Source organism: Mobula birostris, chromosome 12 (genome assembly GCF_030028105.1).
Source record: "Mobula birostris isolate sMobBir1 chromosome 12, sMobBir1.hap1, whole genome shotgun sequence".
In the NCBI taxonomy this organism is placed as follows: Eukaryota; Metazoa; Chordata; class Chondrichthyes; order Myliobatiformes; family Myliobatidae; genus Mobula; species Mobula birostris.
Genome location: NC_092381.1, coordinates 115,041,601 through 115,062,640, shown reverse-complemented (window position 1 = coordinate 115,062,640; position 21,040 = coordinate 115,041,601). Strand labels below are relative to the sequence as shown.

At 45.6% G+C, this 21,040-nt stretch overlaps 1 protein-coding gene across 2 annotated transcripts in view; it reads left to right on the top strand.

Annotated features, from left to right (window-relative positions):
• Positions 1–20,649, top strand: part of clasrp (CLK4-associating serine/arginine rich protein) — a 144,693-nt gene extending 124,044 nt beyond the window's left edge. The window contains exons 19-21 of one of the 2 annotated variants that reach the window (XM_072274542.1): positions 71–153; positions 18,228–18,255; positions 19,069–20,649. In XM_072274542.1, the coding sequence (XP_072130643.1) occupies positions 71–153; positions 18,228–18,255; positions 19,069–19,111 (154 nt within the window). In that variant the 3' untranslated portion in view covers positions 19,112–20,649. The remainder of the gene's footprint in view (positions 1–70; positions 154–18,227; positions 18,256–19,068) is intronic. The other variant, XM_072274541.1, reaches the window with a different exon arrangement.
• The last annotated feature ends 391 nt before the right edge of the window (positions 20,650–21,040 follow it).

Sequence of the window (21,040 nt, the reverse complement as noted above, 5' to 3'; positions counted from 1 at the left end):
TCTGTGTGCACAGCTGCCAGGTGAAGGGTGAGCCCGAATGATGCATGTTGTGCTTTGTTCCTTTCCTTAGGGAGAGGGAACGCAGAGACAAGGAGCGAGATGAGTGGGAGAAGGAGTACCCGAGGAGAAGTCGCTCTTCCTCGCCGAGATACGGTGCGTGTCAACTGTGCAGAGGGTTGTGGTGCTGGGAGGGGAAATGAATGCTGGCCCTGGCTGCTGCAGGACTTTTGAGCATTGGCTCTCAGCATGTGTCACTCTGGGGGAGCTGGGCAGACACAAGTGAATGAACTACAGAACGTTAGCTCCGGGCTCACTTGGAGCTGAGCACACAGGCCAAGACCATAAGACATAAAGTAGAAGCAGAATTAGGGCATACAACCCACTCCACCATTCAATCAAGCTGATTTATTTTCCCTCTTAACCACACGCTCCTGCTTCTCCCCGTAACCTTTACTGCCCTTACTAATAAAAACTTAACAATCTCTGCTTTAAATATACCCAATACCTTGGCCTCTACAGTGGATTCCAGGTTCTTGACCCCCTGGCTAAAGAAATTCCTCCTCATCTCTTTTCTAAAAGGATGTCTCCTTATTCTGAATCTGTGCCCTCTGGTCCCAGACTCTCCCTCTATTGGATACATCCTCTCCATGTCCACCCTATCTAGGCCAGGGGTTCCCAACCTGGGATACCTGGACCACTTGGTTAGTGGCAGGGTTAGCATTAAGAAGGTTGGGAACCCCTGATCTAGGCCTTTCAATATTTGATAGATTTCAGTTGGATCCCCCCCTTCTTCATTCTTCTAATCCTAAACAGTACAGGCCCAGAGCCAATCAAATGCTCCTCATACATTAACCCTTTCTAGCTGTAGAATAGTTCACTCGAGGAATGGAGTGGTTGAGAACTTGAGTCAGTTTTGTCTTAAAATGCCAATAACTATTCCGTACAGTTTTCTACCATGTTGTAAAGGCAGCAAATGGTCATAGTGTACAGTTTCTGGCTGTCCCATTATAGGAAGTATGTTACAGGCTTTGTCAAGGATGTAGAAGAGGGTTTAGCAGAAAGCTGCCTGGATTAGAGGTCATGAACTGTAAGAGGAAGTTGACAAGCTTGGGTTGTTTTCGCTAGAGCCTCAGAGGTTGAAGGGAGACCTGGTGGAAGATAATATTATGAGAGGCTCAGACAGGGTATCTTTTCCGCCACAGTAGGGCATGCATTTAAAGGGAGGAAAATTTAAGGGAGATGTGTGGAGCGGACTGCTATGGGTAGTGTTGGAAGCAGATAGAACAGTGGCTTTTAAGAAGCTTTGAGACAGGTGTATCAATATGCATGGAATGGAGACAGTTGGATCATGTGGAGGTAGATGGCACTCAGTTTAATTTGGTATAGGGTTCAGCACACACATGATGGGCCGAAGAGCCTGATCCTCTGCTGTACTGTTTGATAAGAAAGAAATTATTTACAAGAATAAACCTCATAAAGACTTTAATTCTTATGTTCAAGTCAAGTCAAGTTTATTGTCATTTAGCTTTATGAATGTATACTGTCAAGCAAGACGTTTCTCCAGATCAGGGTGTCAAGCACTGTACACATAACACACAATAACTTAGGGAAAGTAAGGATAAAATCTACAGATGAATTACACATAAATAAAGTGCATAAATTAAATATGGTCAGGCACAGAACAGGTTAACCTGTGAAATTTCAAATGTGATGCCGCAGGGAGCTCAGAAGTCCAATGGCCTGAGGGAAGAATCTGTTTACCATCTTGACTGTTCTTTGTGTTGGATGGATGGGTGGGATCCTTGATAATACTAAGGGCCCTGTGTACACAGACTTCCTGATAAATGTCCCTGATGAATGGTAGGGGTTGTTGTATTGAAGTTTTATAAGATGTTAGTGAGGCCATATTTGGAGTATTTTGTGCAGTTCTGGTCACCTACCTACGGATAAGTTAATAATAAGATTGAAAGAGTACAGAAAAAATTTACAAGGATTTGTCGGGACTTGAGGACCTGAGTTAATAGGGAAAGGTAAAGAAAGCATGACAGCAGCTATATTTCATTAGGAGTTTGAGGCGAATTGGTATGTCACCCAAGATACTTGCAAGTTTCTACAGATGTACTATAGAGAGCATTCAGACTGCTGCATCACCGTTTGGTATGGGGGTGCTGCACAGGACTGGAAAAAGCTGTAGAAAGTTGTAAACTCTGCCAGCTTCATCACGAGCATTAGCCTCCCAAACATCCAGGACACCTTCAAAAGGTGATGCCTCTATTACTAAGGATGCCCATCCCTCAGGACGTGCCCTCTTCTCATTGCTACCATCAGGGAGGAGGTACAGGAGCCTGAAGACAAGCACTCAACAGTTTTAGGAATAGCTTCTTCCTCTCCACCATCGGATTTCTGAATGGACAATGAATAATTTTTTAAAATCGTTTTGCACTGCTTATTTAATTTCCTTTTTTTATACATATTGTAATTTATAGTTGTACTACATATTACAATGTACTGCTGCCACATAAAAGAAATTTCACGACTTATGTCAGTGATAATGGACCTGATTCGGATTCTGAAGGTTGAATAGGTTTGGACTTTATTCCTTGGACTGTAGGAGAATGAGGGGCAATTTGATAGAGGTATAGAAAACTCTGAGGGATATAGATAGGGTTAATGCAAGCAGGCTTTTTCCACTGAGGTTGGGTGAGACTAGAACTAAAGGTTATAGGTCGGGGTGAAAGGTGAAGCATTTAAGGAGAGCTTCACTCAGGGGGCGGTGAGAGTGTTGAATGAGCTGCCAATCGAAGTCTTAGATTGGATTCAATTGTAACACATAAGAGAAGTTTGGATAAGTACATGGAGATGGTCCTAGTGCGGATCAAGATGGGATTAGGGAGAATAGCAATTTGGCATGGACTAGGTGGGCTGGAGGGCCGGTTTATGTGTTGTAGTATTCTACTCTAAAACTGAAATAATCTGCGCTAGTGGCACAACTACTGTCTCAATGTGTGATGTTTCCCTGGGACCTGCCGAGGCCCAGGGTTCCCACACTGCAGTGACACTTTCCAGCCAGGTCCTGGGTTTCCCCTGCTGAACGAAACTCGCCACAGCCGAGAATCCCCTCTGCCAATTCCAGCTTTTTTTGGATGCACCAGGAAATTTATTACAGGACTGTGAAATTAAAGTGTGTTGGGGTACCCTAACATCCAGTAGTCCGGTAAGTCGGACACCACCAAAGTTTCTACTGTGCCAGATTACTGGAGTTTTCATCCACTGTGAGCCGTAGTAATGCGTCTTCCCACCAGGTGGCGCCTGCCCCTCATCGTGCCCTCTCTCACGCCCAGTTGCAGATGAAGTTTACCTCCAAGCCTTTAAAGTCATCGCCTGCAGGTTCAGTGCCCAGCCTGTCAGTCAGGTGCTGCAGACTGAACCACACACAAAGGCGATCGACATCTGTTTTTAATGTCAACGTCCTTAATGTAGCGTTGCGTCCCAAGGTGCTGGCGTAAACAGCAATTAGCAGCAAGCCACATGAGGTACGAGGGGCAGGCACTCAGAGCTTAGTCAAACACACAATCTCAAAAACAAGTTGGGAGGCAGTGGGGTTTACAGAGGGAATTCCCAGAATTTGGGTTTTTGACAGCTGAATTCATTGGTAAATTGGTTAATTATTGAGATACAGTGAAAAGCTAGCCTTGCATACTATTCGTACAGATCAGTTCCTTACATGGTGCATTGAAGCAGAACAAGATAAAACAATAAAAGAATACAAAATAAATGGTTACAGTTACAGGGAAAGTGCAATGCAGGCAGGTAATAATGCAAAGACCTAATGAGATAGATTGTGAGGTCGGGAGTCCATCTTGTACTTAGGAACTATTTGATATTAGATCATAAAACAAAGGAGCAGAATTAGGCCATTTGCCCCAGTCGAGTCTGCTCTGCCATTCAATCATGGCTGATTTATTTTCCCTCTCAAGCCCAGCCTCTTGCCTTCTCCCCACCTTTACTAATTTGACACCCTTCCTAATCAAAGACCTCGCAACCTCTGCTTTAATTATACACAATCACTTAGGCTCTGCAGCCATCTGTGGCAATGAGTACCTTTAGCCTCTGCCTAAAGAAATCCCTCTCAGATTTGTTTTAAAGGGGCATCCTGTTGGCCTGAGGCTGTGCCCTCTGGGCTTTCACTCCCCCGCTAAAGGAAACATCCTCTCCCATCCACACTCACTCTTCTAAACTTAGCCAAGTGCAGGTCCAGAGCCATCAAATGCTTTTCATATGTTAACCCTTCCATTCCCATGAATGTCCTCTGGACCCTCTCCAATGGCAGCACATCCTTTGTCAGATAAAGGGTCAAAAACAGCACACAGTACTCCAAATTGGTCTGAACAATGCCTTATACAACCTTTATACAATAGACAATAGGTGCAGGAGTAGGCCATTGGGCCCTTCGAGCCAGCACCGCCATTCACTGTGATCATGGCTGATCATCCACTATCAGTATCCAGTTCCTGCCTTCTCCCCATAACCTTTGATTCCACTATCTTTAAGAGCTCTACCCATCTCTTTTTTGAAAGCATCCAGAGACTTGACCTCCACAGCCTTCTGGGGCAGAGCATTCCATATATCCACCACTCTCTGGGTGAAAAAGTTTTTCCTCAACTCCGTTCTAAATAGCCTACCCCGAATTCTTAAACTGTGGCCTCTGGTTCTGGACTCACCCATCAGCAGGAACATGCTTCCTGCCTGCAGCATGTCCAATCTCTTAATAATCTTATATGTTTCGATAAGATCCCCTCTCAGCCTTCTAAATACCAGAGTATACAAGCCCAATCGCTCCAATCTTTCGACATATGACAGTCCCGCCATCCCGGGAATTAACCTTGTGAACCTACGCTGCACTCCCTCAATAGCAAGAATGTCCTTCCTCAAATTTGGAGACCAAAACTGCACACAGTACTCCAGGTGTGGTCTCACCAGGGCCCTGTACAGCTGCAGAAGGACCTCTTTGCTCTCATACTGAATTCCCCTTGTTATGAAGGCCAGCATGCCATTAGCTTTCTTCACTGCCTGCTGTACTTGCATGCTTGCTTTCAGTGGCTGATGTACAAGAACACCTAGATCTTGTGCTTCCCCTTTTCCTAACTTGACTCCATTTAGATAATAATCTGCCTTCCCGTTCTTACCACCAAAGTGGATAACCTCACATTTATCCACATTAAATTGCATCTGCCATGCATCTGCCCACTCACCCAGCCTGTCCAAGTCACCCTGCATTCTCATAACATCCTCCTCACATTTCACACTGCCTCCCAGCTTTGTGTCATCGGCAAATTTGCTAATGTTACTTTTAATTCCCTCGTCTAAATCATTAATATATATTGTAAACAGCTGCGGTCCCAGCACTGAACCCTGCGGTACCCCACTGGTCACCGCCTGCCATTCCGAAAGGGACCCGTTAATCACTACTCTTTGTTTTCTGTCAGCCAGCCAATTTTCAGTCCATGTCAGTACTCTGCCCCCAATACTGTGTGCCCTAATTTTGCCCACTAGTCTCCTACGTGGGACTTTATCAAAGGCTTTCTGAAAGTCCAGGTACACTACATCCACTGGCTCTCCCATACAAATGTTGACTGATCACTTCCACGGATGCTGCCCGACCTGCTGAGTTCCTCCAGCGTGTTGTGAGTGTTCCTTATACAGCCTCACCATTACATACTTGCTTTTATATTTTAATTCTCTGGAAATGTAGATTGTTGCTGATATCCCCACCTCCACTGGCAGGAAGTTCTAGATAAACAACCAATCCGTCTAAAAAACAAAGTACCCATCAGATCCCCTTTAAAATTCTTTTCTCTCATCATAAACCTGAGCTTTTTTGGTTTTTGATATCCTTACCACTGGGGGGGGGGGTGGGGGCGAAGATTTTGCCTATCTACCCCATCTATGCCTTTCATAGTCTGTAATCCCTGAAAACAGATAACAAAATTAGGAGTAAGTATTCAATTCTGATCACCCGTTGCAGAAAGAATGGTGTCTTTGAAGATAGTGCAGAAGAGGATCACCAGAATCCTGCCTGGATTAAAGGGAAGGTACTATCAGGAGTGGTTGGACAAACTTGAGTGGTAGAGGCTGAGGGGAAACCTCAGAGAGAGTTATAAAATTATGACATACAAAATCTTATCATCTTAGGGTTGTAAAAAAAGCTTTTGGCACATTGGCCTTCATAAATCTAAGTACAGGAGATGGGATGTTATGTTGAAGTTGTATACAATGTCGGTGAGGCCTGATTTGGAGTATCGTGTGCAATTTTGGTCACCTACCTACAGGAAAGATGTAAATAAGGTTGAAAGAGTACAGAGAAAATTTACAAGGATGATGTCAGGTTTAGAAGACCTGATTTATAAGAAAAGATTGAATAGTTAGGACTTTGTTCCTTGGAAAGTAGAAGATTGAGGGAAGATTTTATAGAAGTATACAAAATTATGAAGTGTATAGATAGGGCAAATGCAAGCAGGCTTTTTCCACCGGGGTTGGGTGGGACTACAACCAGAGGTCATGGGTTAAGGGTGAAAAGTTTAAGGGAAACATGAAGGGAAGTTTCTCTCGGACAGTGCTGAGAGTGTGAAACGAGCTGCCAGCACAAGTGGTGGATGTGGGTTCGATTTGAACATTTTAAGAGAAGTTTGGACAGGTACATGGATGGGAAGGGTTATGAAGGGATATGATCCTAGTGCAGGTCGATAGGAGTAGGCAGTTTAAGTGGTTTCAGCACGGACTTATGGGTCAAAGGGCCAGCTTCTCTACTGTACTTTTCTATTGTATAGAGTAGCTAGCCAATGCCTTTTTCCCAGCATCATAATGTCAACTACTAGAGGACGTGCATTTAAACTGTGGGAGGAAGTTGGAAGTATAATGTGTGGGGTTGGTTTTTAACACTGCTGCCAGGGTTAGTGATGGAGGCGCATATGATAGAGGTGCTTACGAGGCAGAGGATGAAGGGATATGGACCACATGCAGGCAGAAGGGGTTGAGTGTCATTGGCATAAAGCTCAGTACAATATTGTAGGCCAAAGCTCTGTGTACAAGCAGGTAGCTGGTGACACCCGCAGGACATTGAACTGTGTCCATGGAGTTGCTGTCTGCACAAGCAGGCAGTTTCTGTTCAAAACTCTTTGAAATGCTATTCCAAGGGAAAATGCTAGAAACAGCAACCCCCACCCCTCCCCATTCCCTGCGCTGTTGGTCTCTCCTATCAGATTCTGTCTTCTAAAGCCCTTTGTCCTTTGTCACTTTCCCTCATCCCGTCCCTTATCTGGCTTTCACCTCCAACACTCGTCCCGAAACACCAACCATCCATTTGCCTCCACAGTTGCTGCCTGACCCACTGAGTTTTTCCAGCATCTTTGTGTCTCTCGCTAGATTCCCGCATCTGCTGCCTCTCGTGTGTTTGTTCTAGAAAGACCCAACAGGTCAAGCATCATCTGTGAAGAGGGAACAGTATTTAACATTCTTGTGTTCGGTCTGCAGCCCTCATTATAGGAAGGATGCGACAGAGGATACAGAGGAGTTTACCAGGGTGCTACTTGGATTAGAGAGGACATCTTATGAGCAATGGAGGATGAGAGGTGACTTGATTGGGTGTGTAAGATGATAAGAGACATAGATCGAGTGGACAGCCTTTCTCCCCCACGGTAGCGATTGCCAGTACCAGAGGACGTCCAGTTAAATTTAGTGAGATATCAGAGGTAGATTTTATTTTATTCAGAGAGTGATGAATGTGTGGAACACCTTGCCAGTGGTGGTGGTAGTAGAGGCAGATACATTACAGACATTAAGAGGCTCTTAGATAGGCATATGGGTGACAGAAGTGGAGGGCTGTGGAGTATGTAGGAGGAAAGGGTTAGATTAATTGTGGAGTAGGTTAAAGGGTCGGCACAACATTGTGGGATGAAGGGAATATACGAGCTGTGCCGTGCTGTAACGTCCTGTGTTCTTTTACCGATATGAGTATTTCCAGCAAATTTGACTCTCTCTTCAGCTTCTGAAGTTTGCAGATATTTTGCTTCTATATAGAACACTGGTTAGGCTGGGCTGCAGTTGTATGCACAGTTCTGGTCACCGCACTTACAGGAAGGATATGAGAGTAGTGAGGGATTTGCAGAGGAGATTTACGAGGATCTTGGCTGAACTAGGGAGACCACGATTGTTTCCTTTGGAACAAAGACACTGAGTCATAGAGTCGGACACCACGGAAACAGGCTGTGAGCTCCACACCAGCAATTGAGCACTCTTCTACAATAACCTTGTTTAATTTCACTCACACTCCTACCAAACCCTGCCAGATTCTACTGCTTCTGTATGGGTGCTTCACAGTGCTAGTCATTGGGGTTTAATTCCTGCCCCAGTCTGTAAGGACTGTGACCATGTGGGTTTCCTCCGGGTGCTCCAGTTTCCTCCCACAGTCTAAAGACAGATGGTGAGAGTTAGTAAACAGTGGACATGCTACGCTGGTGCTGGAAACGTGGAAACATGGCAACACTTGCAGGCTACCCCAGCACATCCTCAGACTGTGGTGGTCGTTGATACAAACATTGCATTTTCAATATTTTGATGTCCATTGGCAAATAAACATAAGAATCTTTTAAAGATCAGTTTTGTTTCTCAAATGTACAGAGAACATACAATCAAATGTATCATATCAAATCAGTGAGGATTGTACTGGGCAGCCCGCAAGTCTCACAATGTTTCAGGCACCAACACAGCATGCCCACAACTTACTAATCCTAACCTTGTACGTGTTTGGGAGGCTCATCTCTGAGATCTCCCACACAATTTCCAGCAGCAATTAACCAACCAACCCGCACGTATTTGGAATGCAAAAAACACTAACATGGCCACAGGAGAACATGCAAACTTCACACAGCTATCACCGGAGAACAGGATTAAACATGGATCACTGGAGCTGTGACACAGCAGCTCTGACAGCTGCACCTGACAGATAAAATTGAGAGACTGGTAGAGGTGAACAGTAAGGACATGATGTTGTGGTGTTTGCTGAGCTTGGCAATTAGCTTGCAGACGTTTCATCACCAGTCGAGGAGACATCCTCAGTGCGCAGTTGCTTCTCTCTGGGGGTGCTGGTGTTTATATACTCCCCCACCCCACTTGCCTCAGTCCTGATTGGCTACCCCTTTGTTTATCAAAGGTCAACTGAAGGGGTAGCTTATCAGGACAAAGGGAAGAAAATGGTCTTTCTTTCTATTTATTTTTACTTCCTTATCTCTCTGTCGCCATCTCTCTATCTGTCTATCTCTGTCTCCATCTATCTATCTATCGCTAACTCTCTCTCACTTGGAATAGGTAGAGACACATCTCCACCTTACCACCCTATATAAATTAAAGGGACATAGATAGAGTCATAGAGCACTACAGTACAGATACAGCCCTTTGGCCCATCTAAGGCCTGGTCTTCTGTTACCACTGTCTACCATGCACCACCTTAACCAGTGACCTCATTTAAGCTAGAGTGTTGGAATCTTTTTCCCAGAGTAGAAATGGCAAGGGGAGGAGGCAAGTTTAAAGAGGATTATTTATTTATCTGTCCATCTATCTTGATGTCTACCTATCTATCGATTGAGATATAGTGTGGAATAGGCCTTTCGAGCCAGGTTGCCCAACAGTCCCCCGGTTTAACCCTAGCCGAATCATAAGGTGATTTACAATGACTAATTAACATTCCAACTGGTACATCTTTGTGGGAGGAAGCCACAGCACCTGGAGGAATCGCATGTGGTCATGGGGAGAATGTACAAACTCCTTACAGGCCGCAGCAGCACTTGAACCAGGGTCACCTGTACTGTAAAATGTTGTGCTAACCACTACGCTACTGTGCTGCACAGTGTTGAAGGTAAAGTGCCAACACTTTGGAATGTGTTTGGGAAGAACTGTGGCATGCAGTAATGTGGACTACACTCAGAAGCGGCAGTAATCTAATTAGATCCATTTTTATTGGGCAGAGACGTGATGGGCTGAATGGCCTTCTGATGCTGTAAATGTCTGCTTTCTGGCACACTTTCCAGAAGCCCTATGTCAGTGGCCATACCTCTGGTACACTGCCACTGAATTCTGCAGTACCCTCCTGAAACCACCTCCCTCACCTGCCTTTTAAGATGCTCCTTAGTTTTAAGAGGAGGTTATTTATTTGACTACCCAAGATACAATTGTACTCATATTTAAGCTTCATTATTTTATTATAATCTTCAGAGGATTTCGAAGCCTGGTGTGTCACTTCGAGGGTTGGGAGAGTATTCTCAATCTCTAATAATCACCCTTCTCTCTCCCTCTTATCAGCAGATTCATAGGAAATTATATACCCACGAATTACAACTTTTAATGTCTCCCAGAGTATGGTATCTGACACCTCGCCGTTATCGTTAATTTCTATAAAATCTTTTAATCTGGTGGTGATATTTTCTATAAATTCCTTATCGACGAGTAGGGAGGGGTTAAAATGCCAGGAATAGGTTCGTTTGAGAAGGGAGAGATTTAGGGACATTGTCCAGGGGCTATGGTCAGAAATTAATCTATTATGATATTTTGTATTGGTAACACGAGGTATTAAAAGAGTCAATCAAAAAATAGTCTATTCTGCTATAAGATTTGTGAACATAAGAATAATAAGAATAGTCCTTGTTGGTGGGATGTTGAACCCGCCAGATATCTACTAAATTTCTAGATTTAATCAAATTACTTAGGACCTGCACTGACACGATATTTGAGGGCAGGCGGGAGGACAATCTATCTAAATATGGATCTAGGTAGCAATTCAAGTCACCGCCGATTATTATATTTGAATTACTGGCATCCGGAAGTAAATCAAAAACTTTCCTAAAAAAATTTGGCTCGTCTGTGTTTGGACCATAAATATTAAGGGAGGTTAGCGGAAATGAATTAATGGTGCCAGAGGTCGTGATAAACCTACTGAGAGGATCTGTGGTCATGGTTAATGGTAAGGCTCACTGGCATTAAAAAAAAAGGTTAGTGACCCCTTGGTTTACCTGATGATGCCCTCCGGGGTCATTTCACTGACGGGAACCATGTGAAATCATGTTGCCAGTAATTCATGTCCCACTCGAACCATAATAGATCTATTGCAAGAATGCGGCCACTGTGCGTGTCGGTGATTGATTGCACCGTGACTGCACTAATGGGGCTCGCTCTTCATGTGCGTTTTCAGGTTCAAATTTTCATCCCGGTAGGCCTGGTTCACAGCTCCTGCACTACAAGTTACCCTGCATGTACCGTTACTGACCTGACCCAGTAAACACGTGTGCTCAAGAACTGTTGTAGTTCTTGCCCCATGCATACGTAACAGCACCTGGTTCGGCAGTATCTGAGGAAGTCTGCAGTCTTTCCCAGTCTCTGCAACACTGCCTTAATCTCCTGTTCTGCTCTTGGGTTTCTGTGTTGTTTCAAGAAAGAAATGTTTTATACTGACTGGGAGGGGAATGAGAAACCAGCTGGTTCTGTTTTCAATTCCTGCTCTCAACTCCCCTCCACTAATCCTAACCTACTGCAGTGAGTTTAGCCTGGTTGAGAAAGAGCTGGCAATATATAACATCTCATCACATCCCCCAGGGCCTATTGAAGTAAATTGAGTTTCTCTGCTCTTGACCTGATGCTCTTCATGGCCCCACTTGCCTCTGAGTCAGAAGGTGCTGGGGTCAATTCCCACTGCAGGTGGACCCCCTCCTAGCACAGTACAAAGGGAGCTCTGAGATTTGTGTCCCGTCGGGCAGTTCTGTGGAAGATGTGCGTGTTTTAGGAGAAGATCGTTGAGTGAGCTAGGATTTTCGTTTTTGAAGCAAAGGAGGATGAGAGGGGCATAAAATGTCAACACTTCATTCCTGATGAAGGGCCTTAGCTCAAGATGTTGACTCTTTATTCCCCTCCATTGACCGAAGTTCAAAGTACATTTATTATCAAGGAATGTATACATTATACAACCTTGAGATTCATCTCCTTACATGCAGCCAAAAAACAAAGAAATCCAAAAGAAAAGACTGACCAACACCCAATGCGCAGAGAGAAACAAATGGTGCAAACAATAAACGGAAGCAAATAGCATTTGCAATGAAAGTGAGTCATCAGACATGAAGCCCAGAGCAAGGCCACAGCCTCAGCCTGACCTGTTGAGTTCCTCCAGCATTTTGTCTTTGTTACTCAAGATTTCTGGCATCTGTAGCATATGTGTTTATGAGAGATGACTTGATAGAGCAGTACAAGATAATAGAGAGCGATGCAGTGGACAGCCAGTGCCACTTTCCTAAGGCAGAAGCAGCTGAAATGAGAGGTCATAACTTTAAGGTGTGTGGAGGAAAGTATAGGGGGATGTCAGAGGTTTGTTTTTTCACAGAATGTGGAAGCATTACCAGAGTGGTGGTAGAGGCTGATACAATAGGGACACTTAAAAGACTGTTAGATGGGCACATGGATGATGGGAAAATAGAGGTCTACGTGGAAGGGAAGGGTTAGATTGATCTTGCATTACGTTAAAGGGTTGGTACAACATTGTGGGCCAAAGGGCCTGTACTGTTCTACGTTTGCTGTTTAATTCCTGTTGCTTTCTCCCCAAGCACCACCCCCCGCCCCCTGTCACCCAAGTGCCAGCTTGTTACAGCCATGCAGAGGGATCCAACCTTTTTGGTCTAACTGGAACGTCACCAGTCCTAAGGAATTAGCAGCCACACGCTGGCGTGGAATGCCTTTGTAGATTGTGTGCTACAACCAGCCAACACTGAAAAAGCAGGCCACACTATCACTCTGTGTCCTTCCTCACTGCGTTTTACACTGAGTGGGGCCTCAGTCTGAAGTGTGGTCACTGGTGTAGCATGTGCTGTGGCCAGTGTAACTTCCCCCAAACTTTCAGGTTTACCGTCTTATTTCACTATTTCGGATGGTGGTTCTGTGCCTTCCTGAGTCACTAGGGTGTGAGTCACCACCCGAGTGGGAGACCTCATTGCAAGTCCTACAGCAATCAAATAGGCCCTTTGGCCCTCCTCATCCATCCTAGCCCGTGTGTGCCCATTTACCAGAACAGCACAGGGACTGGCCCTTTGCCCCTCCCCCAAAAGTATATGGCAAACGTAATGCCAGTTTAAACCAATCCCATCTACCTGGAGCGATGCCCCAGAAAGGTGGTGTCTGTCATTAAGGACCCCATCACCCAGGGCATGCCCTCTTCTCATTGCTACCATCAAGAAGCAGATACAGAAGTCTGAAAACACACACTCAACGATTCAGGAACAGCTTCTTCCCTCTGCCATCTGATTTCTGAATGGATATTGAACCCGTGAACACTACTTTTAATTCTGTTTTTAGCTCTACTTACTTAATGTAGTTATTCAATATTAAAATGTACTTTGAATGTAATTCATAGATTTTTAAAATATTATGAATTGTTTTGTACTGCTGACGTAAACACACCAAATTTCATAACACATGCCAGTGATATTAAACCTGATTCTGAATCTGTAAGTGGTCAGATCCATCCAATCCTGCCTGTTATGTGCCTGTCCAAACACCTCTATTGTACCCACTTCTAACACCTGCCCTGGCAGCATGTGCCAGCCACCAGTTGCTCTCTGTAAAGCATGGAAAAACACAACACAGGAACAGGCCCTTTGATCCACAACAATTGTACTGAACACAGTGCCGAATTAAACTGAATCTCTTCTGCTTGTACCTGATCCACATCTCTCCATTCCTTGAATATTCCTGATAATATGTAAAAAGTCTCTTTATCGCCTATTGTATCTGCTTTCACCTCTCGCTGGCAGCCCAACCCTGCTGCCTTCAAATCTCTAATTTAAAAAAAAATTCTTGCTCCCTACATCCTTGGGTGGGATGGTAGCTTAGTGGTCAGCATGACGTTTTACAGTACAGGTGACACGGGTTCAATTCCCACTGCTGCCTCTTAAGAGTTTGTATGTTCTCCCTGTGACCGTGGGTTTCCTCCCACAGTCCAGGAGCATACTGGTTGGCAGGTTAATTGGTCATTGTAAATTATTCTGTGATTAGGCTAGAGTTAAATTGGGGGTTGCTAGGTGGCGCAGCTCGAAGGTCTGGAAGGGCCTGTTCCGTGCTGTATCTCAATCAATTAATCAATCATTGGACAAATACGAAATGCTGGATTTCCAGCATCTACAGATCTTCTCTTGTTTGAGATAGATATCCAGATAGATAGAAAAATAAATAATACTCTTTATTTCTATTTGTCTTGAATGCATGTCCTCTAGTACTTGACATTTCTACTCTGGGAAAAAGATTCTGACACTCTAGCTTAAACGAGGTCATAGGTTAAGGGTTTAAGGGGAACATGGGCGGTGAGCACCAAGCTGCCAATGAAAGTGGTGGATAATAGACAGTGGTAACAGAAGACCAGGCCTAGATGGGCCAAAGGGCTGTACTGTACTGTGATGCTCTATGACTCGTATCTATGTCCCTTATAATCTTACATAGGGTGGTGGGATGGAGATGTGTTTCTACCAAACGAGGTGTAAGGCGCTTCTTCCCTCTGCTAGTCTGCAGGTCACCCTTGGGCAAGGTGTAACACCCCCACCCCCAATCACGGTCATGTGAAGCCATCGGAACAGATGGTGCAGATCACAAGTCCTGGTTATGCGACCACTGATGCCAGGTGGACAATCTCTGAAGAGTATTGATAATGGCTGGGATCACTCGTCTTGTAAAGACACTGCCCAGAAGAAGGCAATGGGAAACCAGTTCTGTAGAAAAAATTGCCAAAAATAATCATGGTCATGGACGGACCATGATCGCCTACATCATATGACAGGGCACATAATGAATGAGCAAACCTTATCTATAAACTTGTGTTGAGTTTTTCTCCCCACAACCTGCTGTAGGTCTGGTACCCTTTATGACAGCTTGCCTGGCACTGTGGCACGCTAGTGCGGTTAGCACAATGCCTAACGGACAGGAGTCTGTGTTCTTCCAATGACCGCATGGGTCTCCTCCGGTTGCTCTGGTTTCCGCCCACACTTCAAAGACAGGTTAATTGATCATTTGTAAATTGTTCCAAGATCAGGTTAGGGTTAAATCCGGCTCAAAGGGCTGGAAAGTCCTGTTCCATGCTGTGTGTCTCTCTTAAAGTCATAGAAGATTACAGCATAGAAAAAGGGCCTTTGGCCCATCTAGTCCATGCCAAACCATGTCTGTAAAAAGAAAAAGAACTCAGCAAATCAGGCAGCATCTATGGGGGGGCTGGGGGGTGGGGGAGTAGGCAGTCTACGTTACGTTTCCGGCCAAGACCCTCCTTAAGGACTTTTTGGCCCAAAACTTTGACTGTTTACTCCCCTTGATAGATGTAGCATGACTTGCTGAGTTCCTCCAGCATTTTGTGTGTGTTGTAAGATTTTCAGCATCTGCCGAACTTCTTGTTTATGTGACTTACTATGCTGTTGGATGTATGAGTGCCCTGTTAGTCAGCTCTACACGTATGCTTTATCTTTTGACTTTAGCAGTTGGTGTGGCTTCACTAACCAAGCATGTGGACAGATCTCTCCTGCGGTAACTTCCCAAAACCCACTCTAACTGTGTGCTCAAATGGATGGTATGCAAAACAAGGTCACTGACACAAGAGACAGTGGCAGTAATTGAACCTCAATTGGCAACCGTCGAGGATCTGTGCTCTAAGTTCCCTTTACTAAATATCTTTGCCTTTCTGTTGCTTTTAACGCTTCTCAAACACAGCCTCTTCAACTTAGTTTTTGAAGGTCGAATTTGAAGGCAAAATTGGGGGCAACACAGTAGCATAAAGGTTAGCACAATGTGGTCAGTACCAACAACCCAGGTTCAGTTCCCGCCACTGCCTGTAAGGAGTTTGTACTTTCTCCCCGTGGCCGTGTGGGTTTCCTCCCACAGTCCAAAGATGTACCGGTTGGTAGGTTAATTGGTCGTTGTAAATTAGTCATGATTAGGCTAGGGCTAAGTTGAAGGTTGCTGTTATCATGGCTAGAAGGGCCTGTTCCGTGCTCTGTCTCAATACATAAGTAATTAAGAATACAGGGTTAATGGCAGGTTCTTGGCAGTGTGGAGGAATAGAGGGATCTTAGGGTCCAGATCCATAGATCCCTTAAAGTTGCCACACTAGTTGATAGGATTGCTAAGAAAGTGTATGGTGTTTTGGCCTTCATTAGTTGGTGATTGACTTCAAGAGTTAGGAGGTATATAAAACCCTGGTTGGACCACACTTGGACTGTTGTGTTCCGTTCTGGTTGCCTTATTATGGGAAGGATGTGGAAGCTTTAGAGAGGATGCAAAGGAGATTTACCAGGATGCTGCCTAGATTTTGCTGTGGGCTCTTACACTGCAGGAAGAGGTGTTTCAGTCCCTTTCCTCCATGTTTTTGCTGATCAACGACTAACCATGACCTAGTCTCCCTGGCCTTCCAAGAACTGATTTCAGATATTTATTCCTTTCCAAATGCTGTTGGGTTTTTTTGCTCCCATTGTTCCAGCAATGCCCCTGTATCTTGTTACACACTCAGTGTTCAGTGGGTAACAACGAGGGTTGCGTGGAATCTGAGATTTGCTGTCCGAGTGGGTGGAAGAGGCAGAGAGACTCTCAGCATCTAAGGAGCACGTGCTGAAGTACAGGAGAGCTCTGAGTAAGTACTGGATAATTGGAGTATTGGAGAGGGTTCAGGGAAGGTTCACAAGAGTGGTCCTGAGAATGAAGGGGTTAGCATTTGAGTAGTGTGTGATACTCACAGGAGTTTAGAAGAATGGGGGTGTGGGAGGAAATCTCAGTGGGACCTATCGAATATTGAAAGGAAATATCCTCTCTATATCCACTTTATCTATGCCCTAGATAGAGTGGATGTGGAGAGGATATTTCCTCTACTGGGAGAGTCTAGTACCAGAGGGCACAACCTCAGAATAGAGGGACGTCCATTTAGAACAGAGATGAGGAGGAATTTCTTTAGTCAGCGGCTGGTGAATCTGTGGAATTCATTCCCACTGATGACTGTAGAGGCCAAGTCTTTGAGTTGAAAAGTTCTTGATCAGTTATGGGGAGAAGGCAGGAGGAAGACATTGAAGGGGAAAATAAACCAGTCATGATGGAATGGCACTTGGTGAGCCAAATGGCCTAATTCTACTTCTATGTCCTATGGTTTTATGATATAAATAGAGCCAATAGACAGCAGATGCTGGAATCTGGTGCAATGTACAATCTGCTGGAGGAACTTGGTGGAGGAGAGAGGATTTGTTAATGTTTCGGGTCAAAACGCAAGGCCTGATTCAGGATTTCTCCCTGAGCTGTCAACAATTGTCCTCCTCTGACAGGTTCTGCTCGACGACCTGAATTCCTCCCACACGTTATCGCCAATGTAAGCTGCTGGCTACTGAACTGCTGGGCTGGAGAGCCTGTTTCTGATCTCTGTCTCTGTGAATTTGTGCCACCTTCCCCTGTAGTGGAATACTAGAATGGCAAAGCCTACAGGTACACTTGGCCGGTCAGGCGGTGTCTGTGGAGAGGAAAGCAGTCTTTAGTTCAGATCATCGACACTTTTCTCCAACAAAGTGACTTCTGGTGCTTTTTGCTCTTTTTTATTTCAGATTTCCTGCACCTGCAGTCTTTTGCTTTTCCTTCAGTAGTAAGGCCATAGGACACAGGAATTAGACCTTTTGGGTCATCAGATTTGCTCCACCATTCCATCATGGCTGATTTATTTTCCTGTTCAACCCCATTCTCTGCCTTCTCCCCGTAAGCTTTAACACCCTGCTTTAAATACCCCAATGACTTGGCCTCCACAGCTGTCTGTGGCAATGAATTCCTCAAATTCACCACCCTTTTCTTCCTCATCTCTGTTTTAAAGTGAAGTCCCTCTGTTCTAAGGCTGTGCCCTCTGGTCCTAGGTTCCCCCATCATAGGAAACATCCTCTATCAAAGCCTTTCAGTATTTAGTGAGTTTCATAGCGATCCCCTCGCCCCATCATCCTACCGAACTCAATTGAGTACAGGCCAGAGACAGCAAATGCCCCAGAGGCTGTCAAGCTATTGGGTAGACTGTGCTCCTCTGGGGCTTTTAGGTTGGAATTGTTCCCAGGTCCCAGCAACAGCTGCTGTCTGGTCTATGCCAAGTGTTCACCAGTTCTATGTCCCAGCCCGCTAATTCTCTCCTCTCCTTTCACTCCCCAAAGGTCGTGATTACAGCAGTTCATCACGGAGGTAAGCGAAGCCATTGCTCGTGCCACTGGCCATGTCCTCTCACTCTGTCTGAGTCCTCTGCACTCTGTCACCTCATCTCCCCTCTTAGGTGTTGGGGGTGTTAGTTTGGGCGGGTCAGTTTCTGGTCCTGGAACTGGTGGTGGTGAGGGTCCCGCACTCCTTCTCCCACTCTCCTGCACCTTCCATCCTGTCCCTGCTGTGTGTACACGCTGCTGTCGGCAAGATTGAACAAGATCTAGGGTGTAGGTCCGGCCACGATGAACCTTCCCCCTTTCTCCGGGGCTTAGTTTCAGCCGCTCACCCAACTGCTGTCCTCTGTTCACCACTATCTTCCCCTCTCCTTCCGTCTTGTCCCTCATCCACCATCTTATCGCTCCCTGCCTTCTATCTTTCTATTCCCCTCTGCCCTCTTCCTTTCTATTCCCTTCCCTTCCTGCCAATTTCCTTCCTCTTCCCTTCCCACTTCTCCCCCGCACCTTCCCCCTTCGTCCACCCTCGCCCTCCCTTCAGCCTTTCACCTCCTCCTTCCACTTCTCACTCTTTACCTCCTTGCTATTTCCTTTCCTTCTGTCTTCCCTCCCTCTCCTTGCCCCCTCCTTACCCCTTCTACAATCCAGCTCAGCTGTCTCTGCCTGACTTCACCCAGAAGATCAGAGGTCACTGGTGGTCATAATGTTAAAGGCCATTCAGCCCACATTGTCCCTGCTCTTCCTCCATCTGCCCATCTTCAGGAAACGGTTCAGTGTTTTGTGGTGAAGGTTAAGACAGGAATTGATTTCAGTGAGCACACCATGCAATCATCTTATTTTCCAGGCGTTCTCGTTCGCATTCGAGGAGCCCGCACCACCGCCATTAGAGACGGCAGAAATCTCCGGTTACTGTTCCTTAGAACCACGTGATGACCCGGCACCGTCTGCTAGAACAGGAGGAGCCAGATGTGCGTGCGTGCGTGCGTGCGTGTGTGTGTGTGTGCATGTGGTATGCACATCAATAGAATCCAACAATTAGTTTCAGCTTCTCCTTCCTACCCCAATGTGAACCACCAGGAGCTGGAACCTACTGGGATGTGTAGTTGCCAGCTGTCTCCTGGAGCACTGATGGACAGATTGGCTGGATGGAAGTACCTGCGATCATCGCTGTTTCTCCAGCAGGCCTTCAGCTCCAGTCAGTGTTGGCAACTTTGTAGTGCAGTTGTGTGTGTGTGGTGTGAGTGCACAAACAATACATTTACGTGTGCATGCAAGTGAGTGCGTATGTGTGTGTGTTGTTGTTGAAGCCCACGTTCTGCGCTCCCCCTGTACTGTGTTGTGGTTCGATGGAGGTGCCCCCAGCTTGCAGGGTCATGTACCCTCAAGTGAATATACATCTTTGAGCCTCCCCAGAGACCAGGCAATGTGACCGGCAGCTGCTTGTCATAGTGCTGACTGCCACATTGAGTAATGTTTGGTTTTCCTCTCCCACTGATGGACTCAGATAGTTTCTTCCCCTGCCCCCCCTCCCCAGCTGACTCAGTTGCCTGGGACTATTCCTCCTCCCAATGCCAGTGGTATTTTGTGTCCGGGGCCGTCCTGGAGTCCAAGTGGGACTTGCATCCATCCGGGTAACTCCTGTGGCCCAACTCGGTCGGCAGCCACTGTCCACTGTGTGCACAGGCACCCAACTCCGGCAGGCCAGCTTCCCCTTAGTAACCTGGGCAATGAATCCCTGTAACAACGCTCCACGGACCAGACAGGAAACAAAGATGCACAGGAACTAGCTGCTTCGGCACCCTAGATTGGGGGCCGCTCTTGGAGGAAGCACCTGTCTTGGTTTGGACGATGTGGGTTTGTCCGACAGTCACGCCTGTCGGTCTATTTTTAAAAAAAAACTTTTTTTCTAGAAGTCTATCCTTAGTGTTTGTGAGCAGAAGTTTTATCATGGTCAGCCCAATCCAAGACAGGGATCTCTGATGCTTATAGCTGTGTAAGAGGTGCCAACTCTGCCCATTTATCCTCTCTGTAACATGATTACTGTGCCAGCTTACTTGGCATCTCAAACACTGCCTTGGGATTAAATTCCACTCCGTCTGCAAGTTTGACACTTCTCACATAGATCCCACACTTCCCATCCTCCTCTTTGTTGGCCTAAGTAACTCTGGTTGTATTAACAAGTGGGTTTGCATTGTGTTCAGTCTCTAATCAACCCAGGGAGGGCTCTTCTCATGAACCCGCAACACTGTGGTCTTGTATTCTGGCTGTACTCATCACTCCTGTGGGAGATCCGTTTCTGGTCAACCACTCTTTGGAGGCAAACGTTAAAACTTTCTATGGAGTTTGTCTTGTACAGTTTGTAATTTTTCCTGCAGTTTCTGTAAATTTATCTACTTTAACAAAAATAAAAGTTTTTCTTATCAGATGTCACTACTTTTTGTCTGAAGTAATGTTCTAGTTTAATGAAATAGCTGTATACGTTGCTACTACACAGCTCATACATACATTGTCCCATCACACAGTCCTGGGGCAGTGACGGCCCAGATAAGCATAGTGATGCTCCCTCTAAACTGTCCCAGGGAAGGGACGGTCCAGGATAAACGCAGTGGTGCTGCCTGTCTACTGTCCCTCAGTTCTGAAGCCTTCTCCCTGTCCTTGCTAATTTGATGGCCTTACTAATCAATCTCTGCTTTAAATATACCCACTGACTTGGCCTCCACAGGTGTCGGTGATAATGAATTCCACAGATTCCCACCCTCTGGGTAAAGAAATGCCTCTTCATCTCGTTTTTAAAGGGATGTTGTTCCTTCTGATCG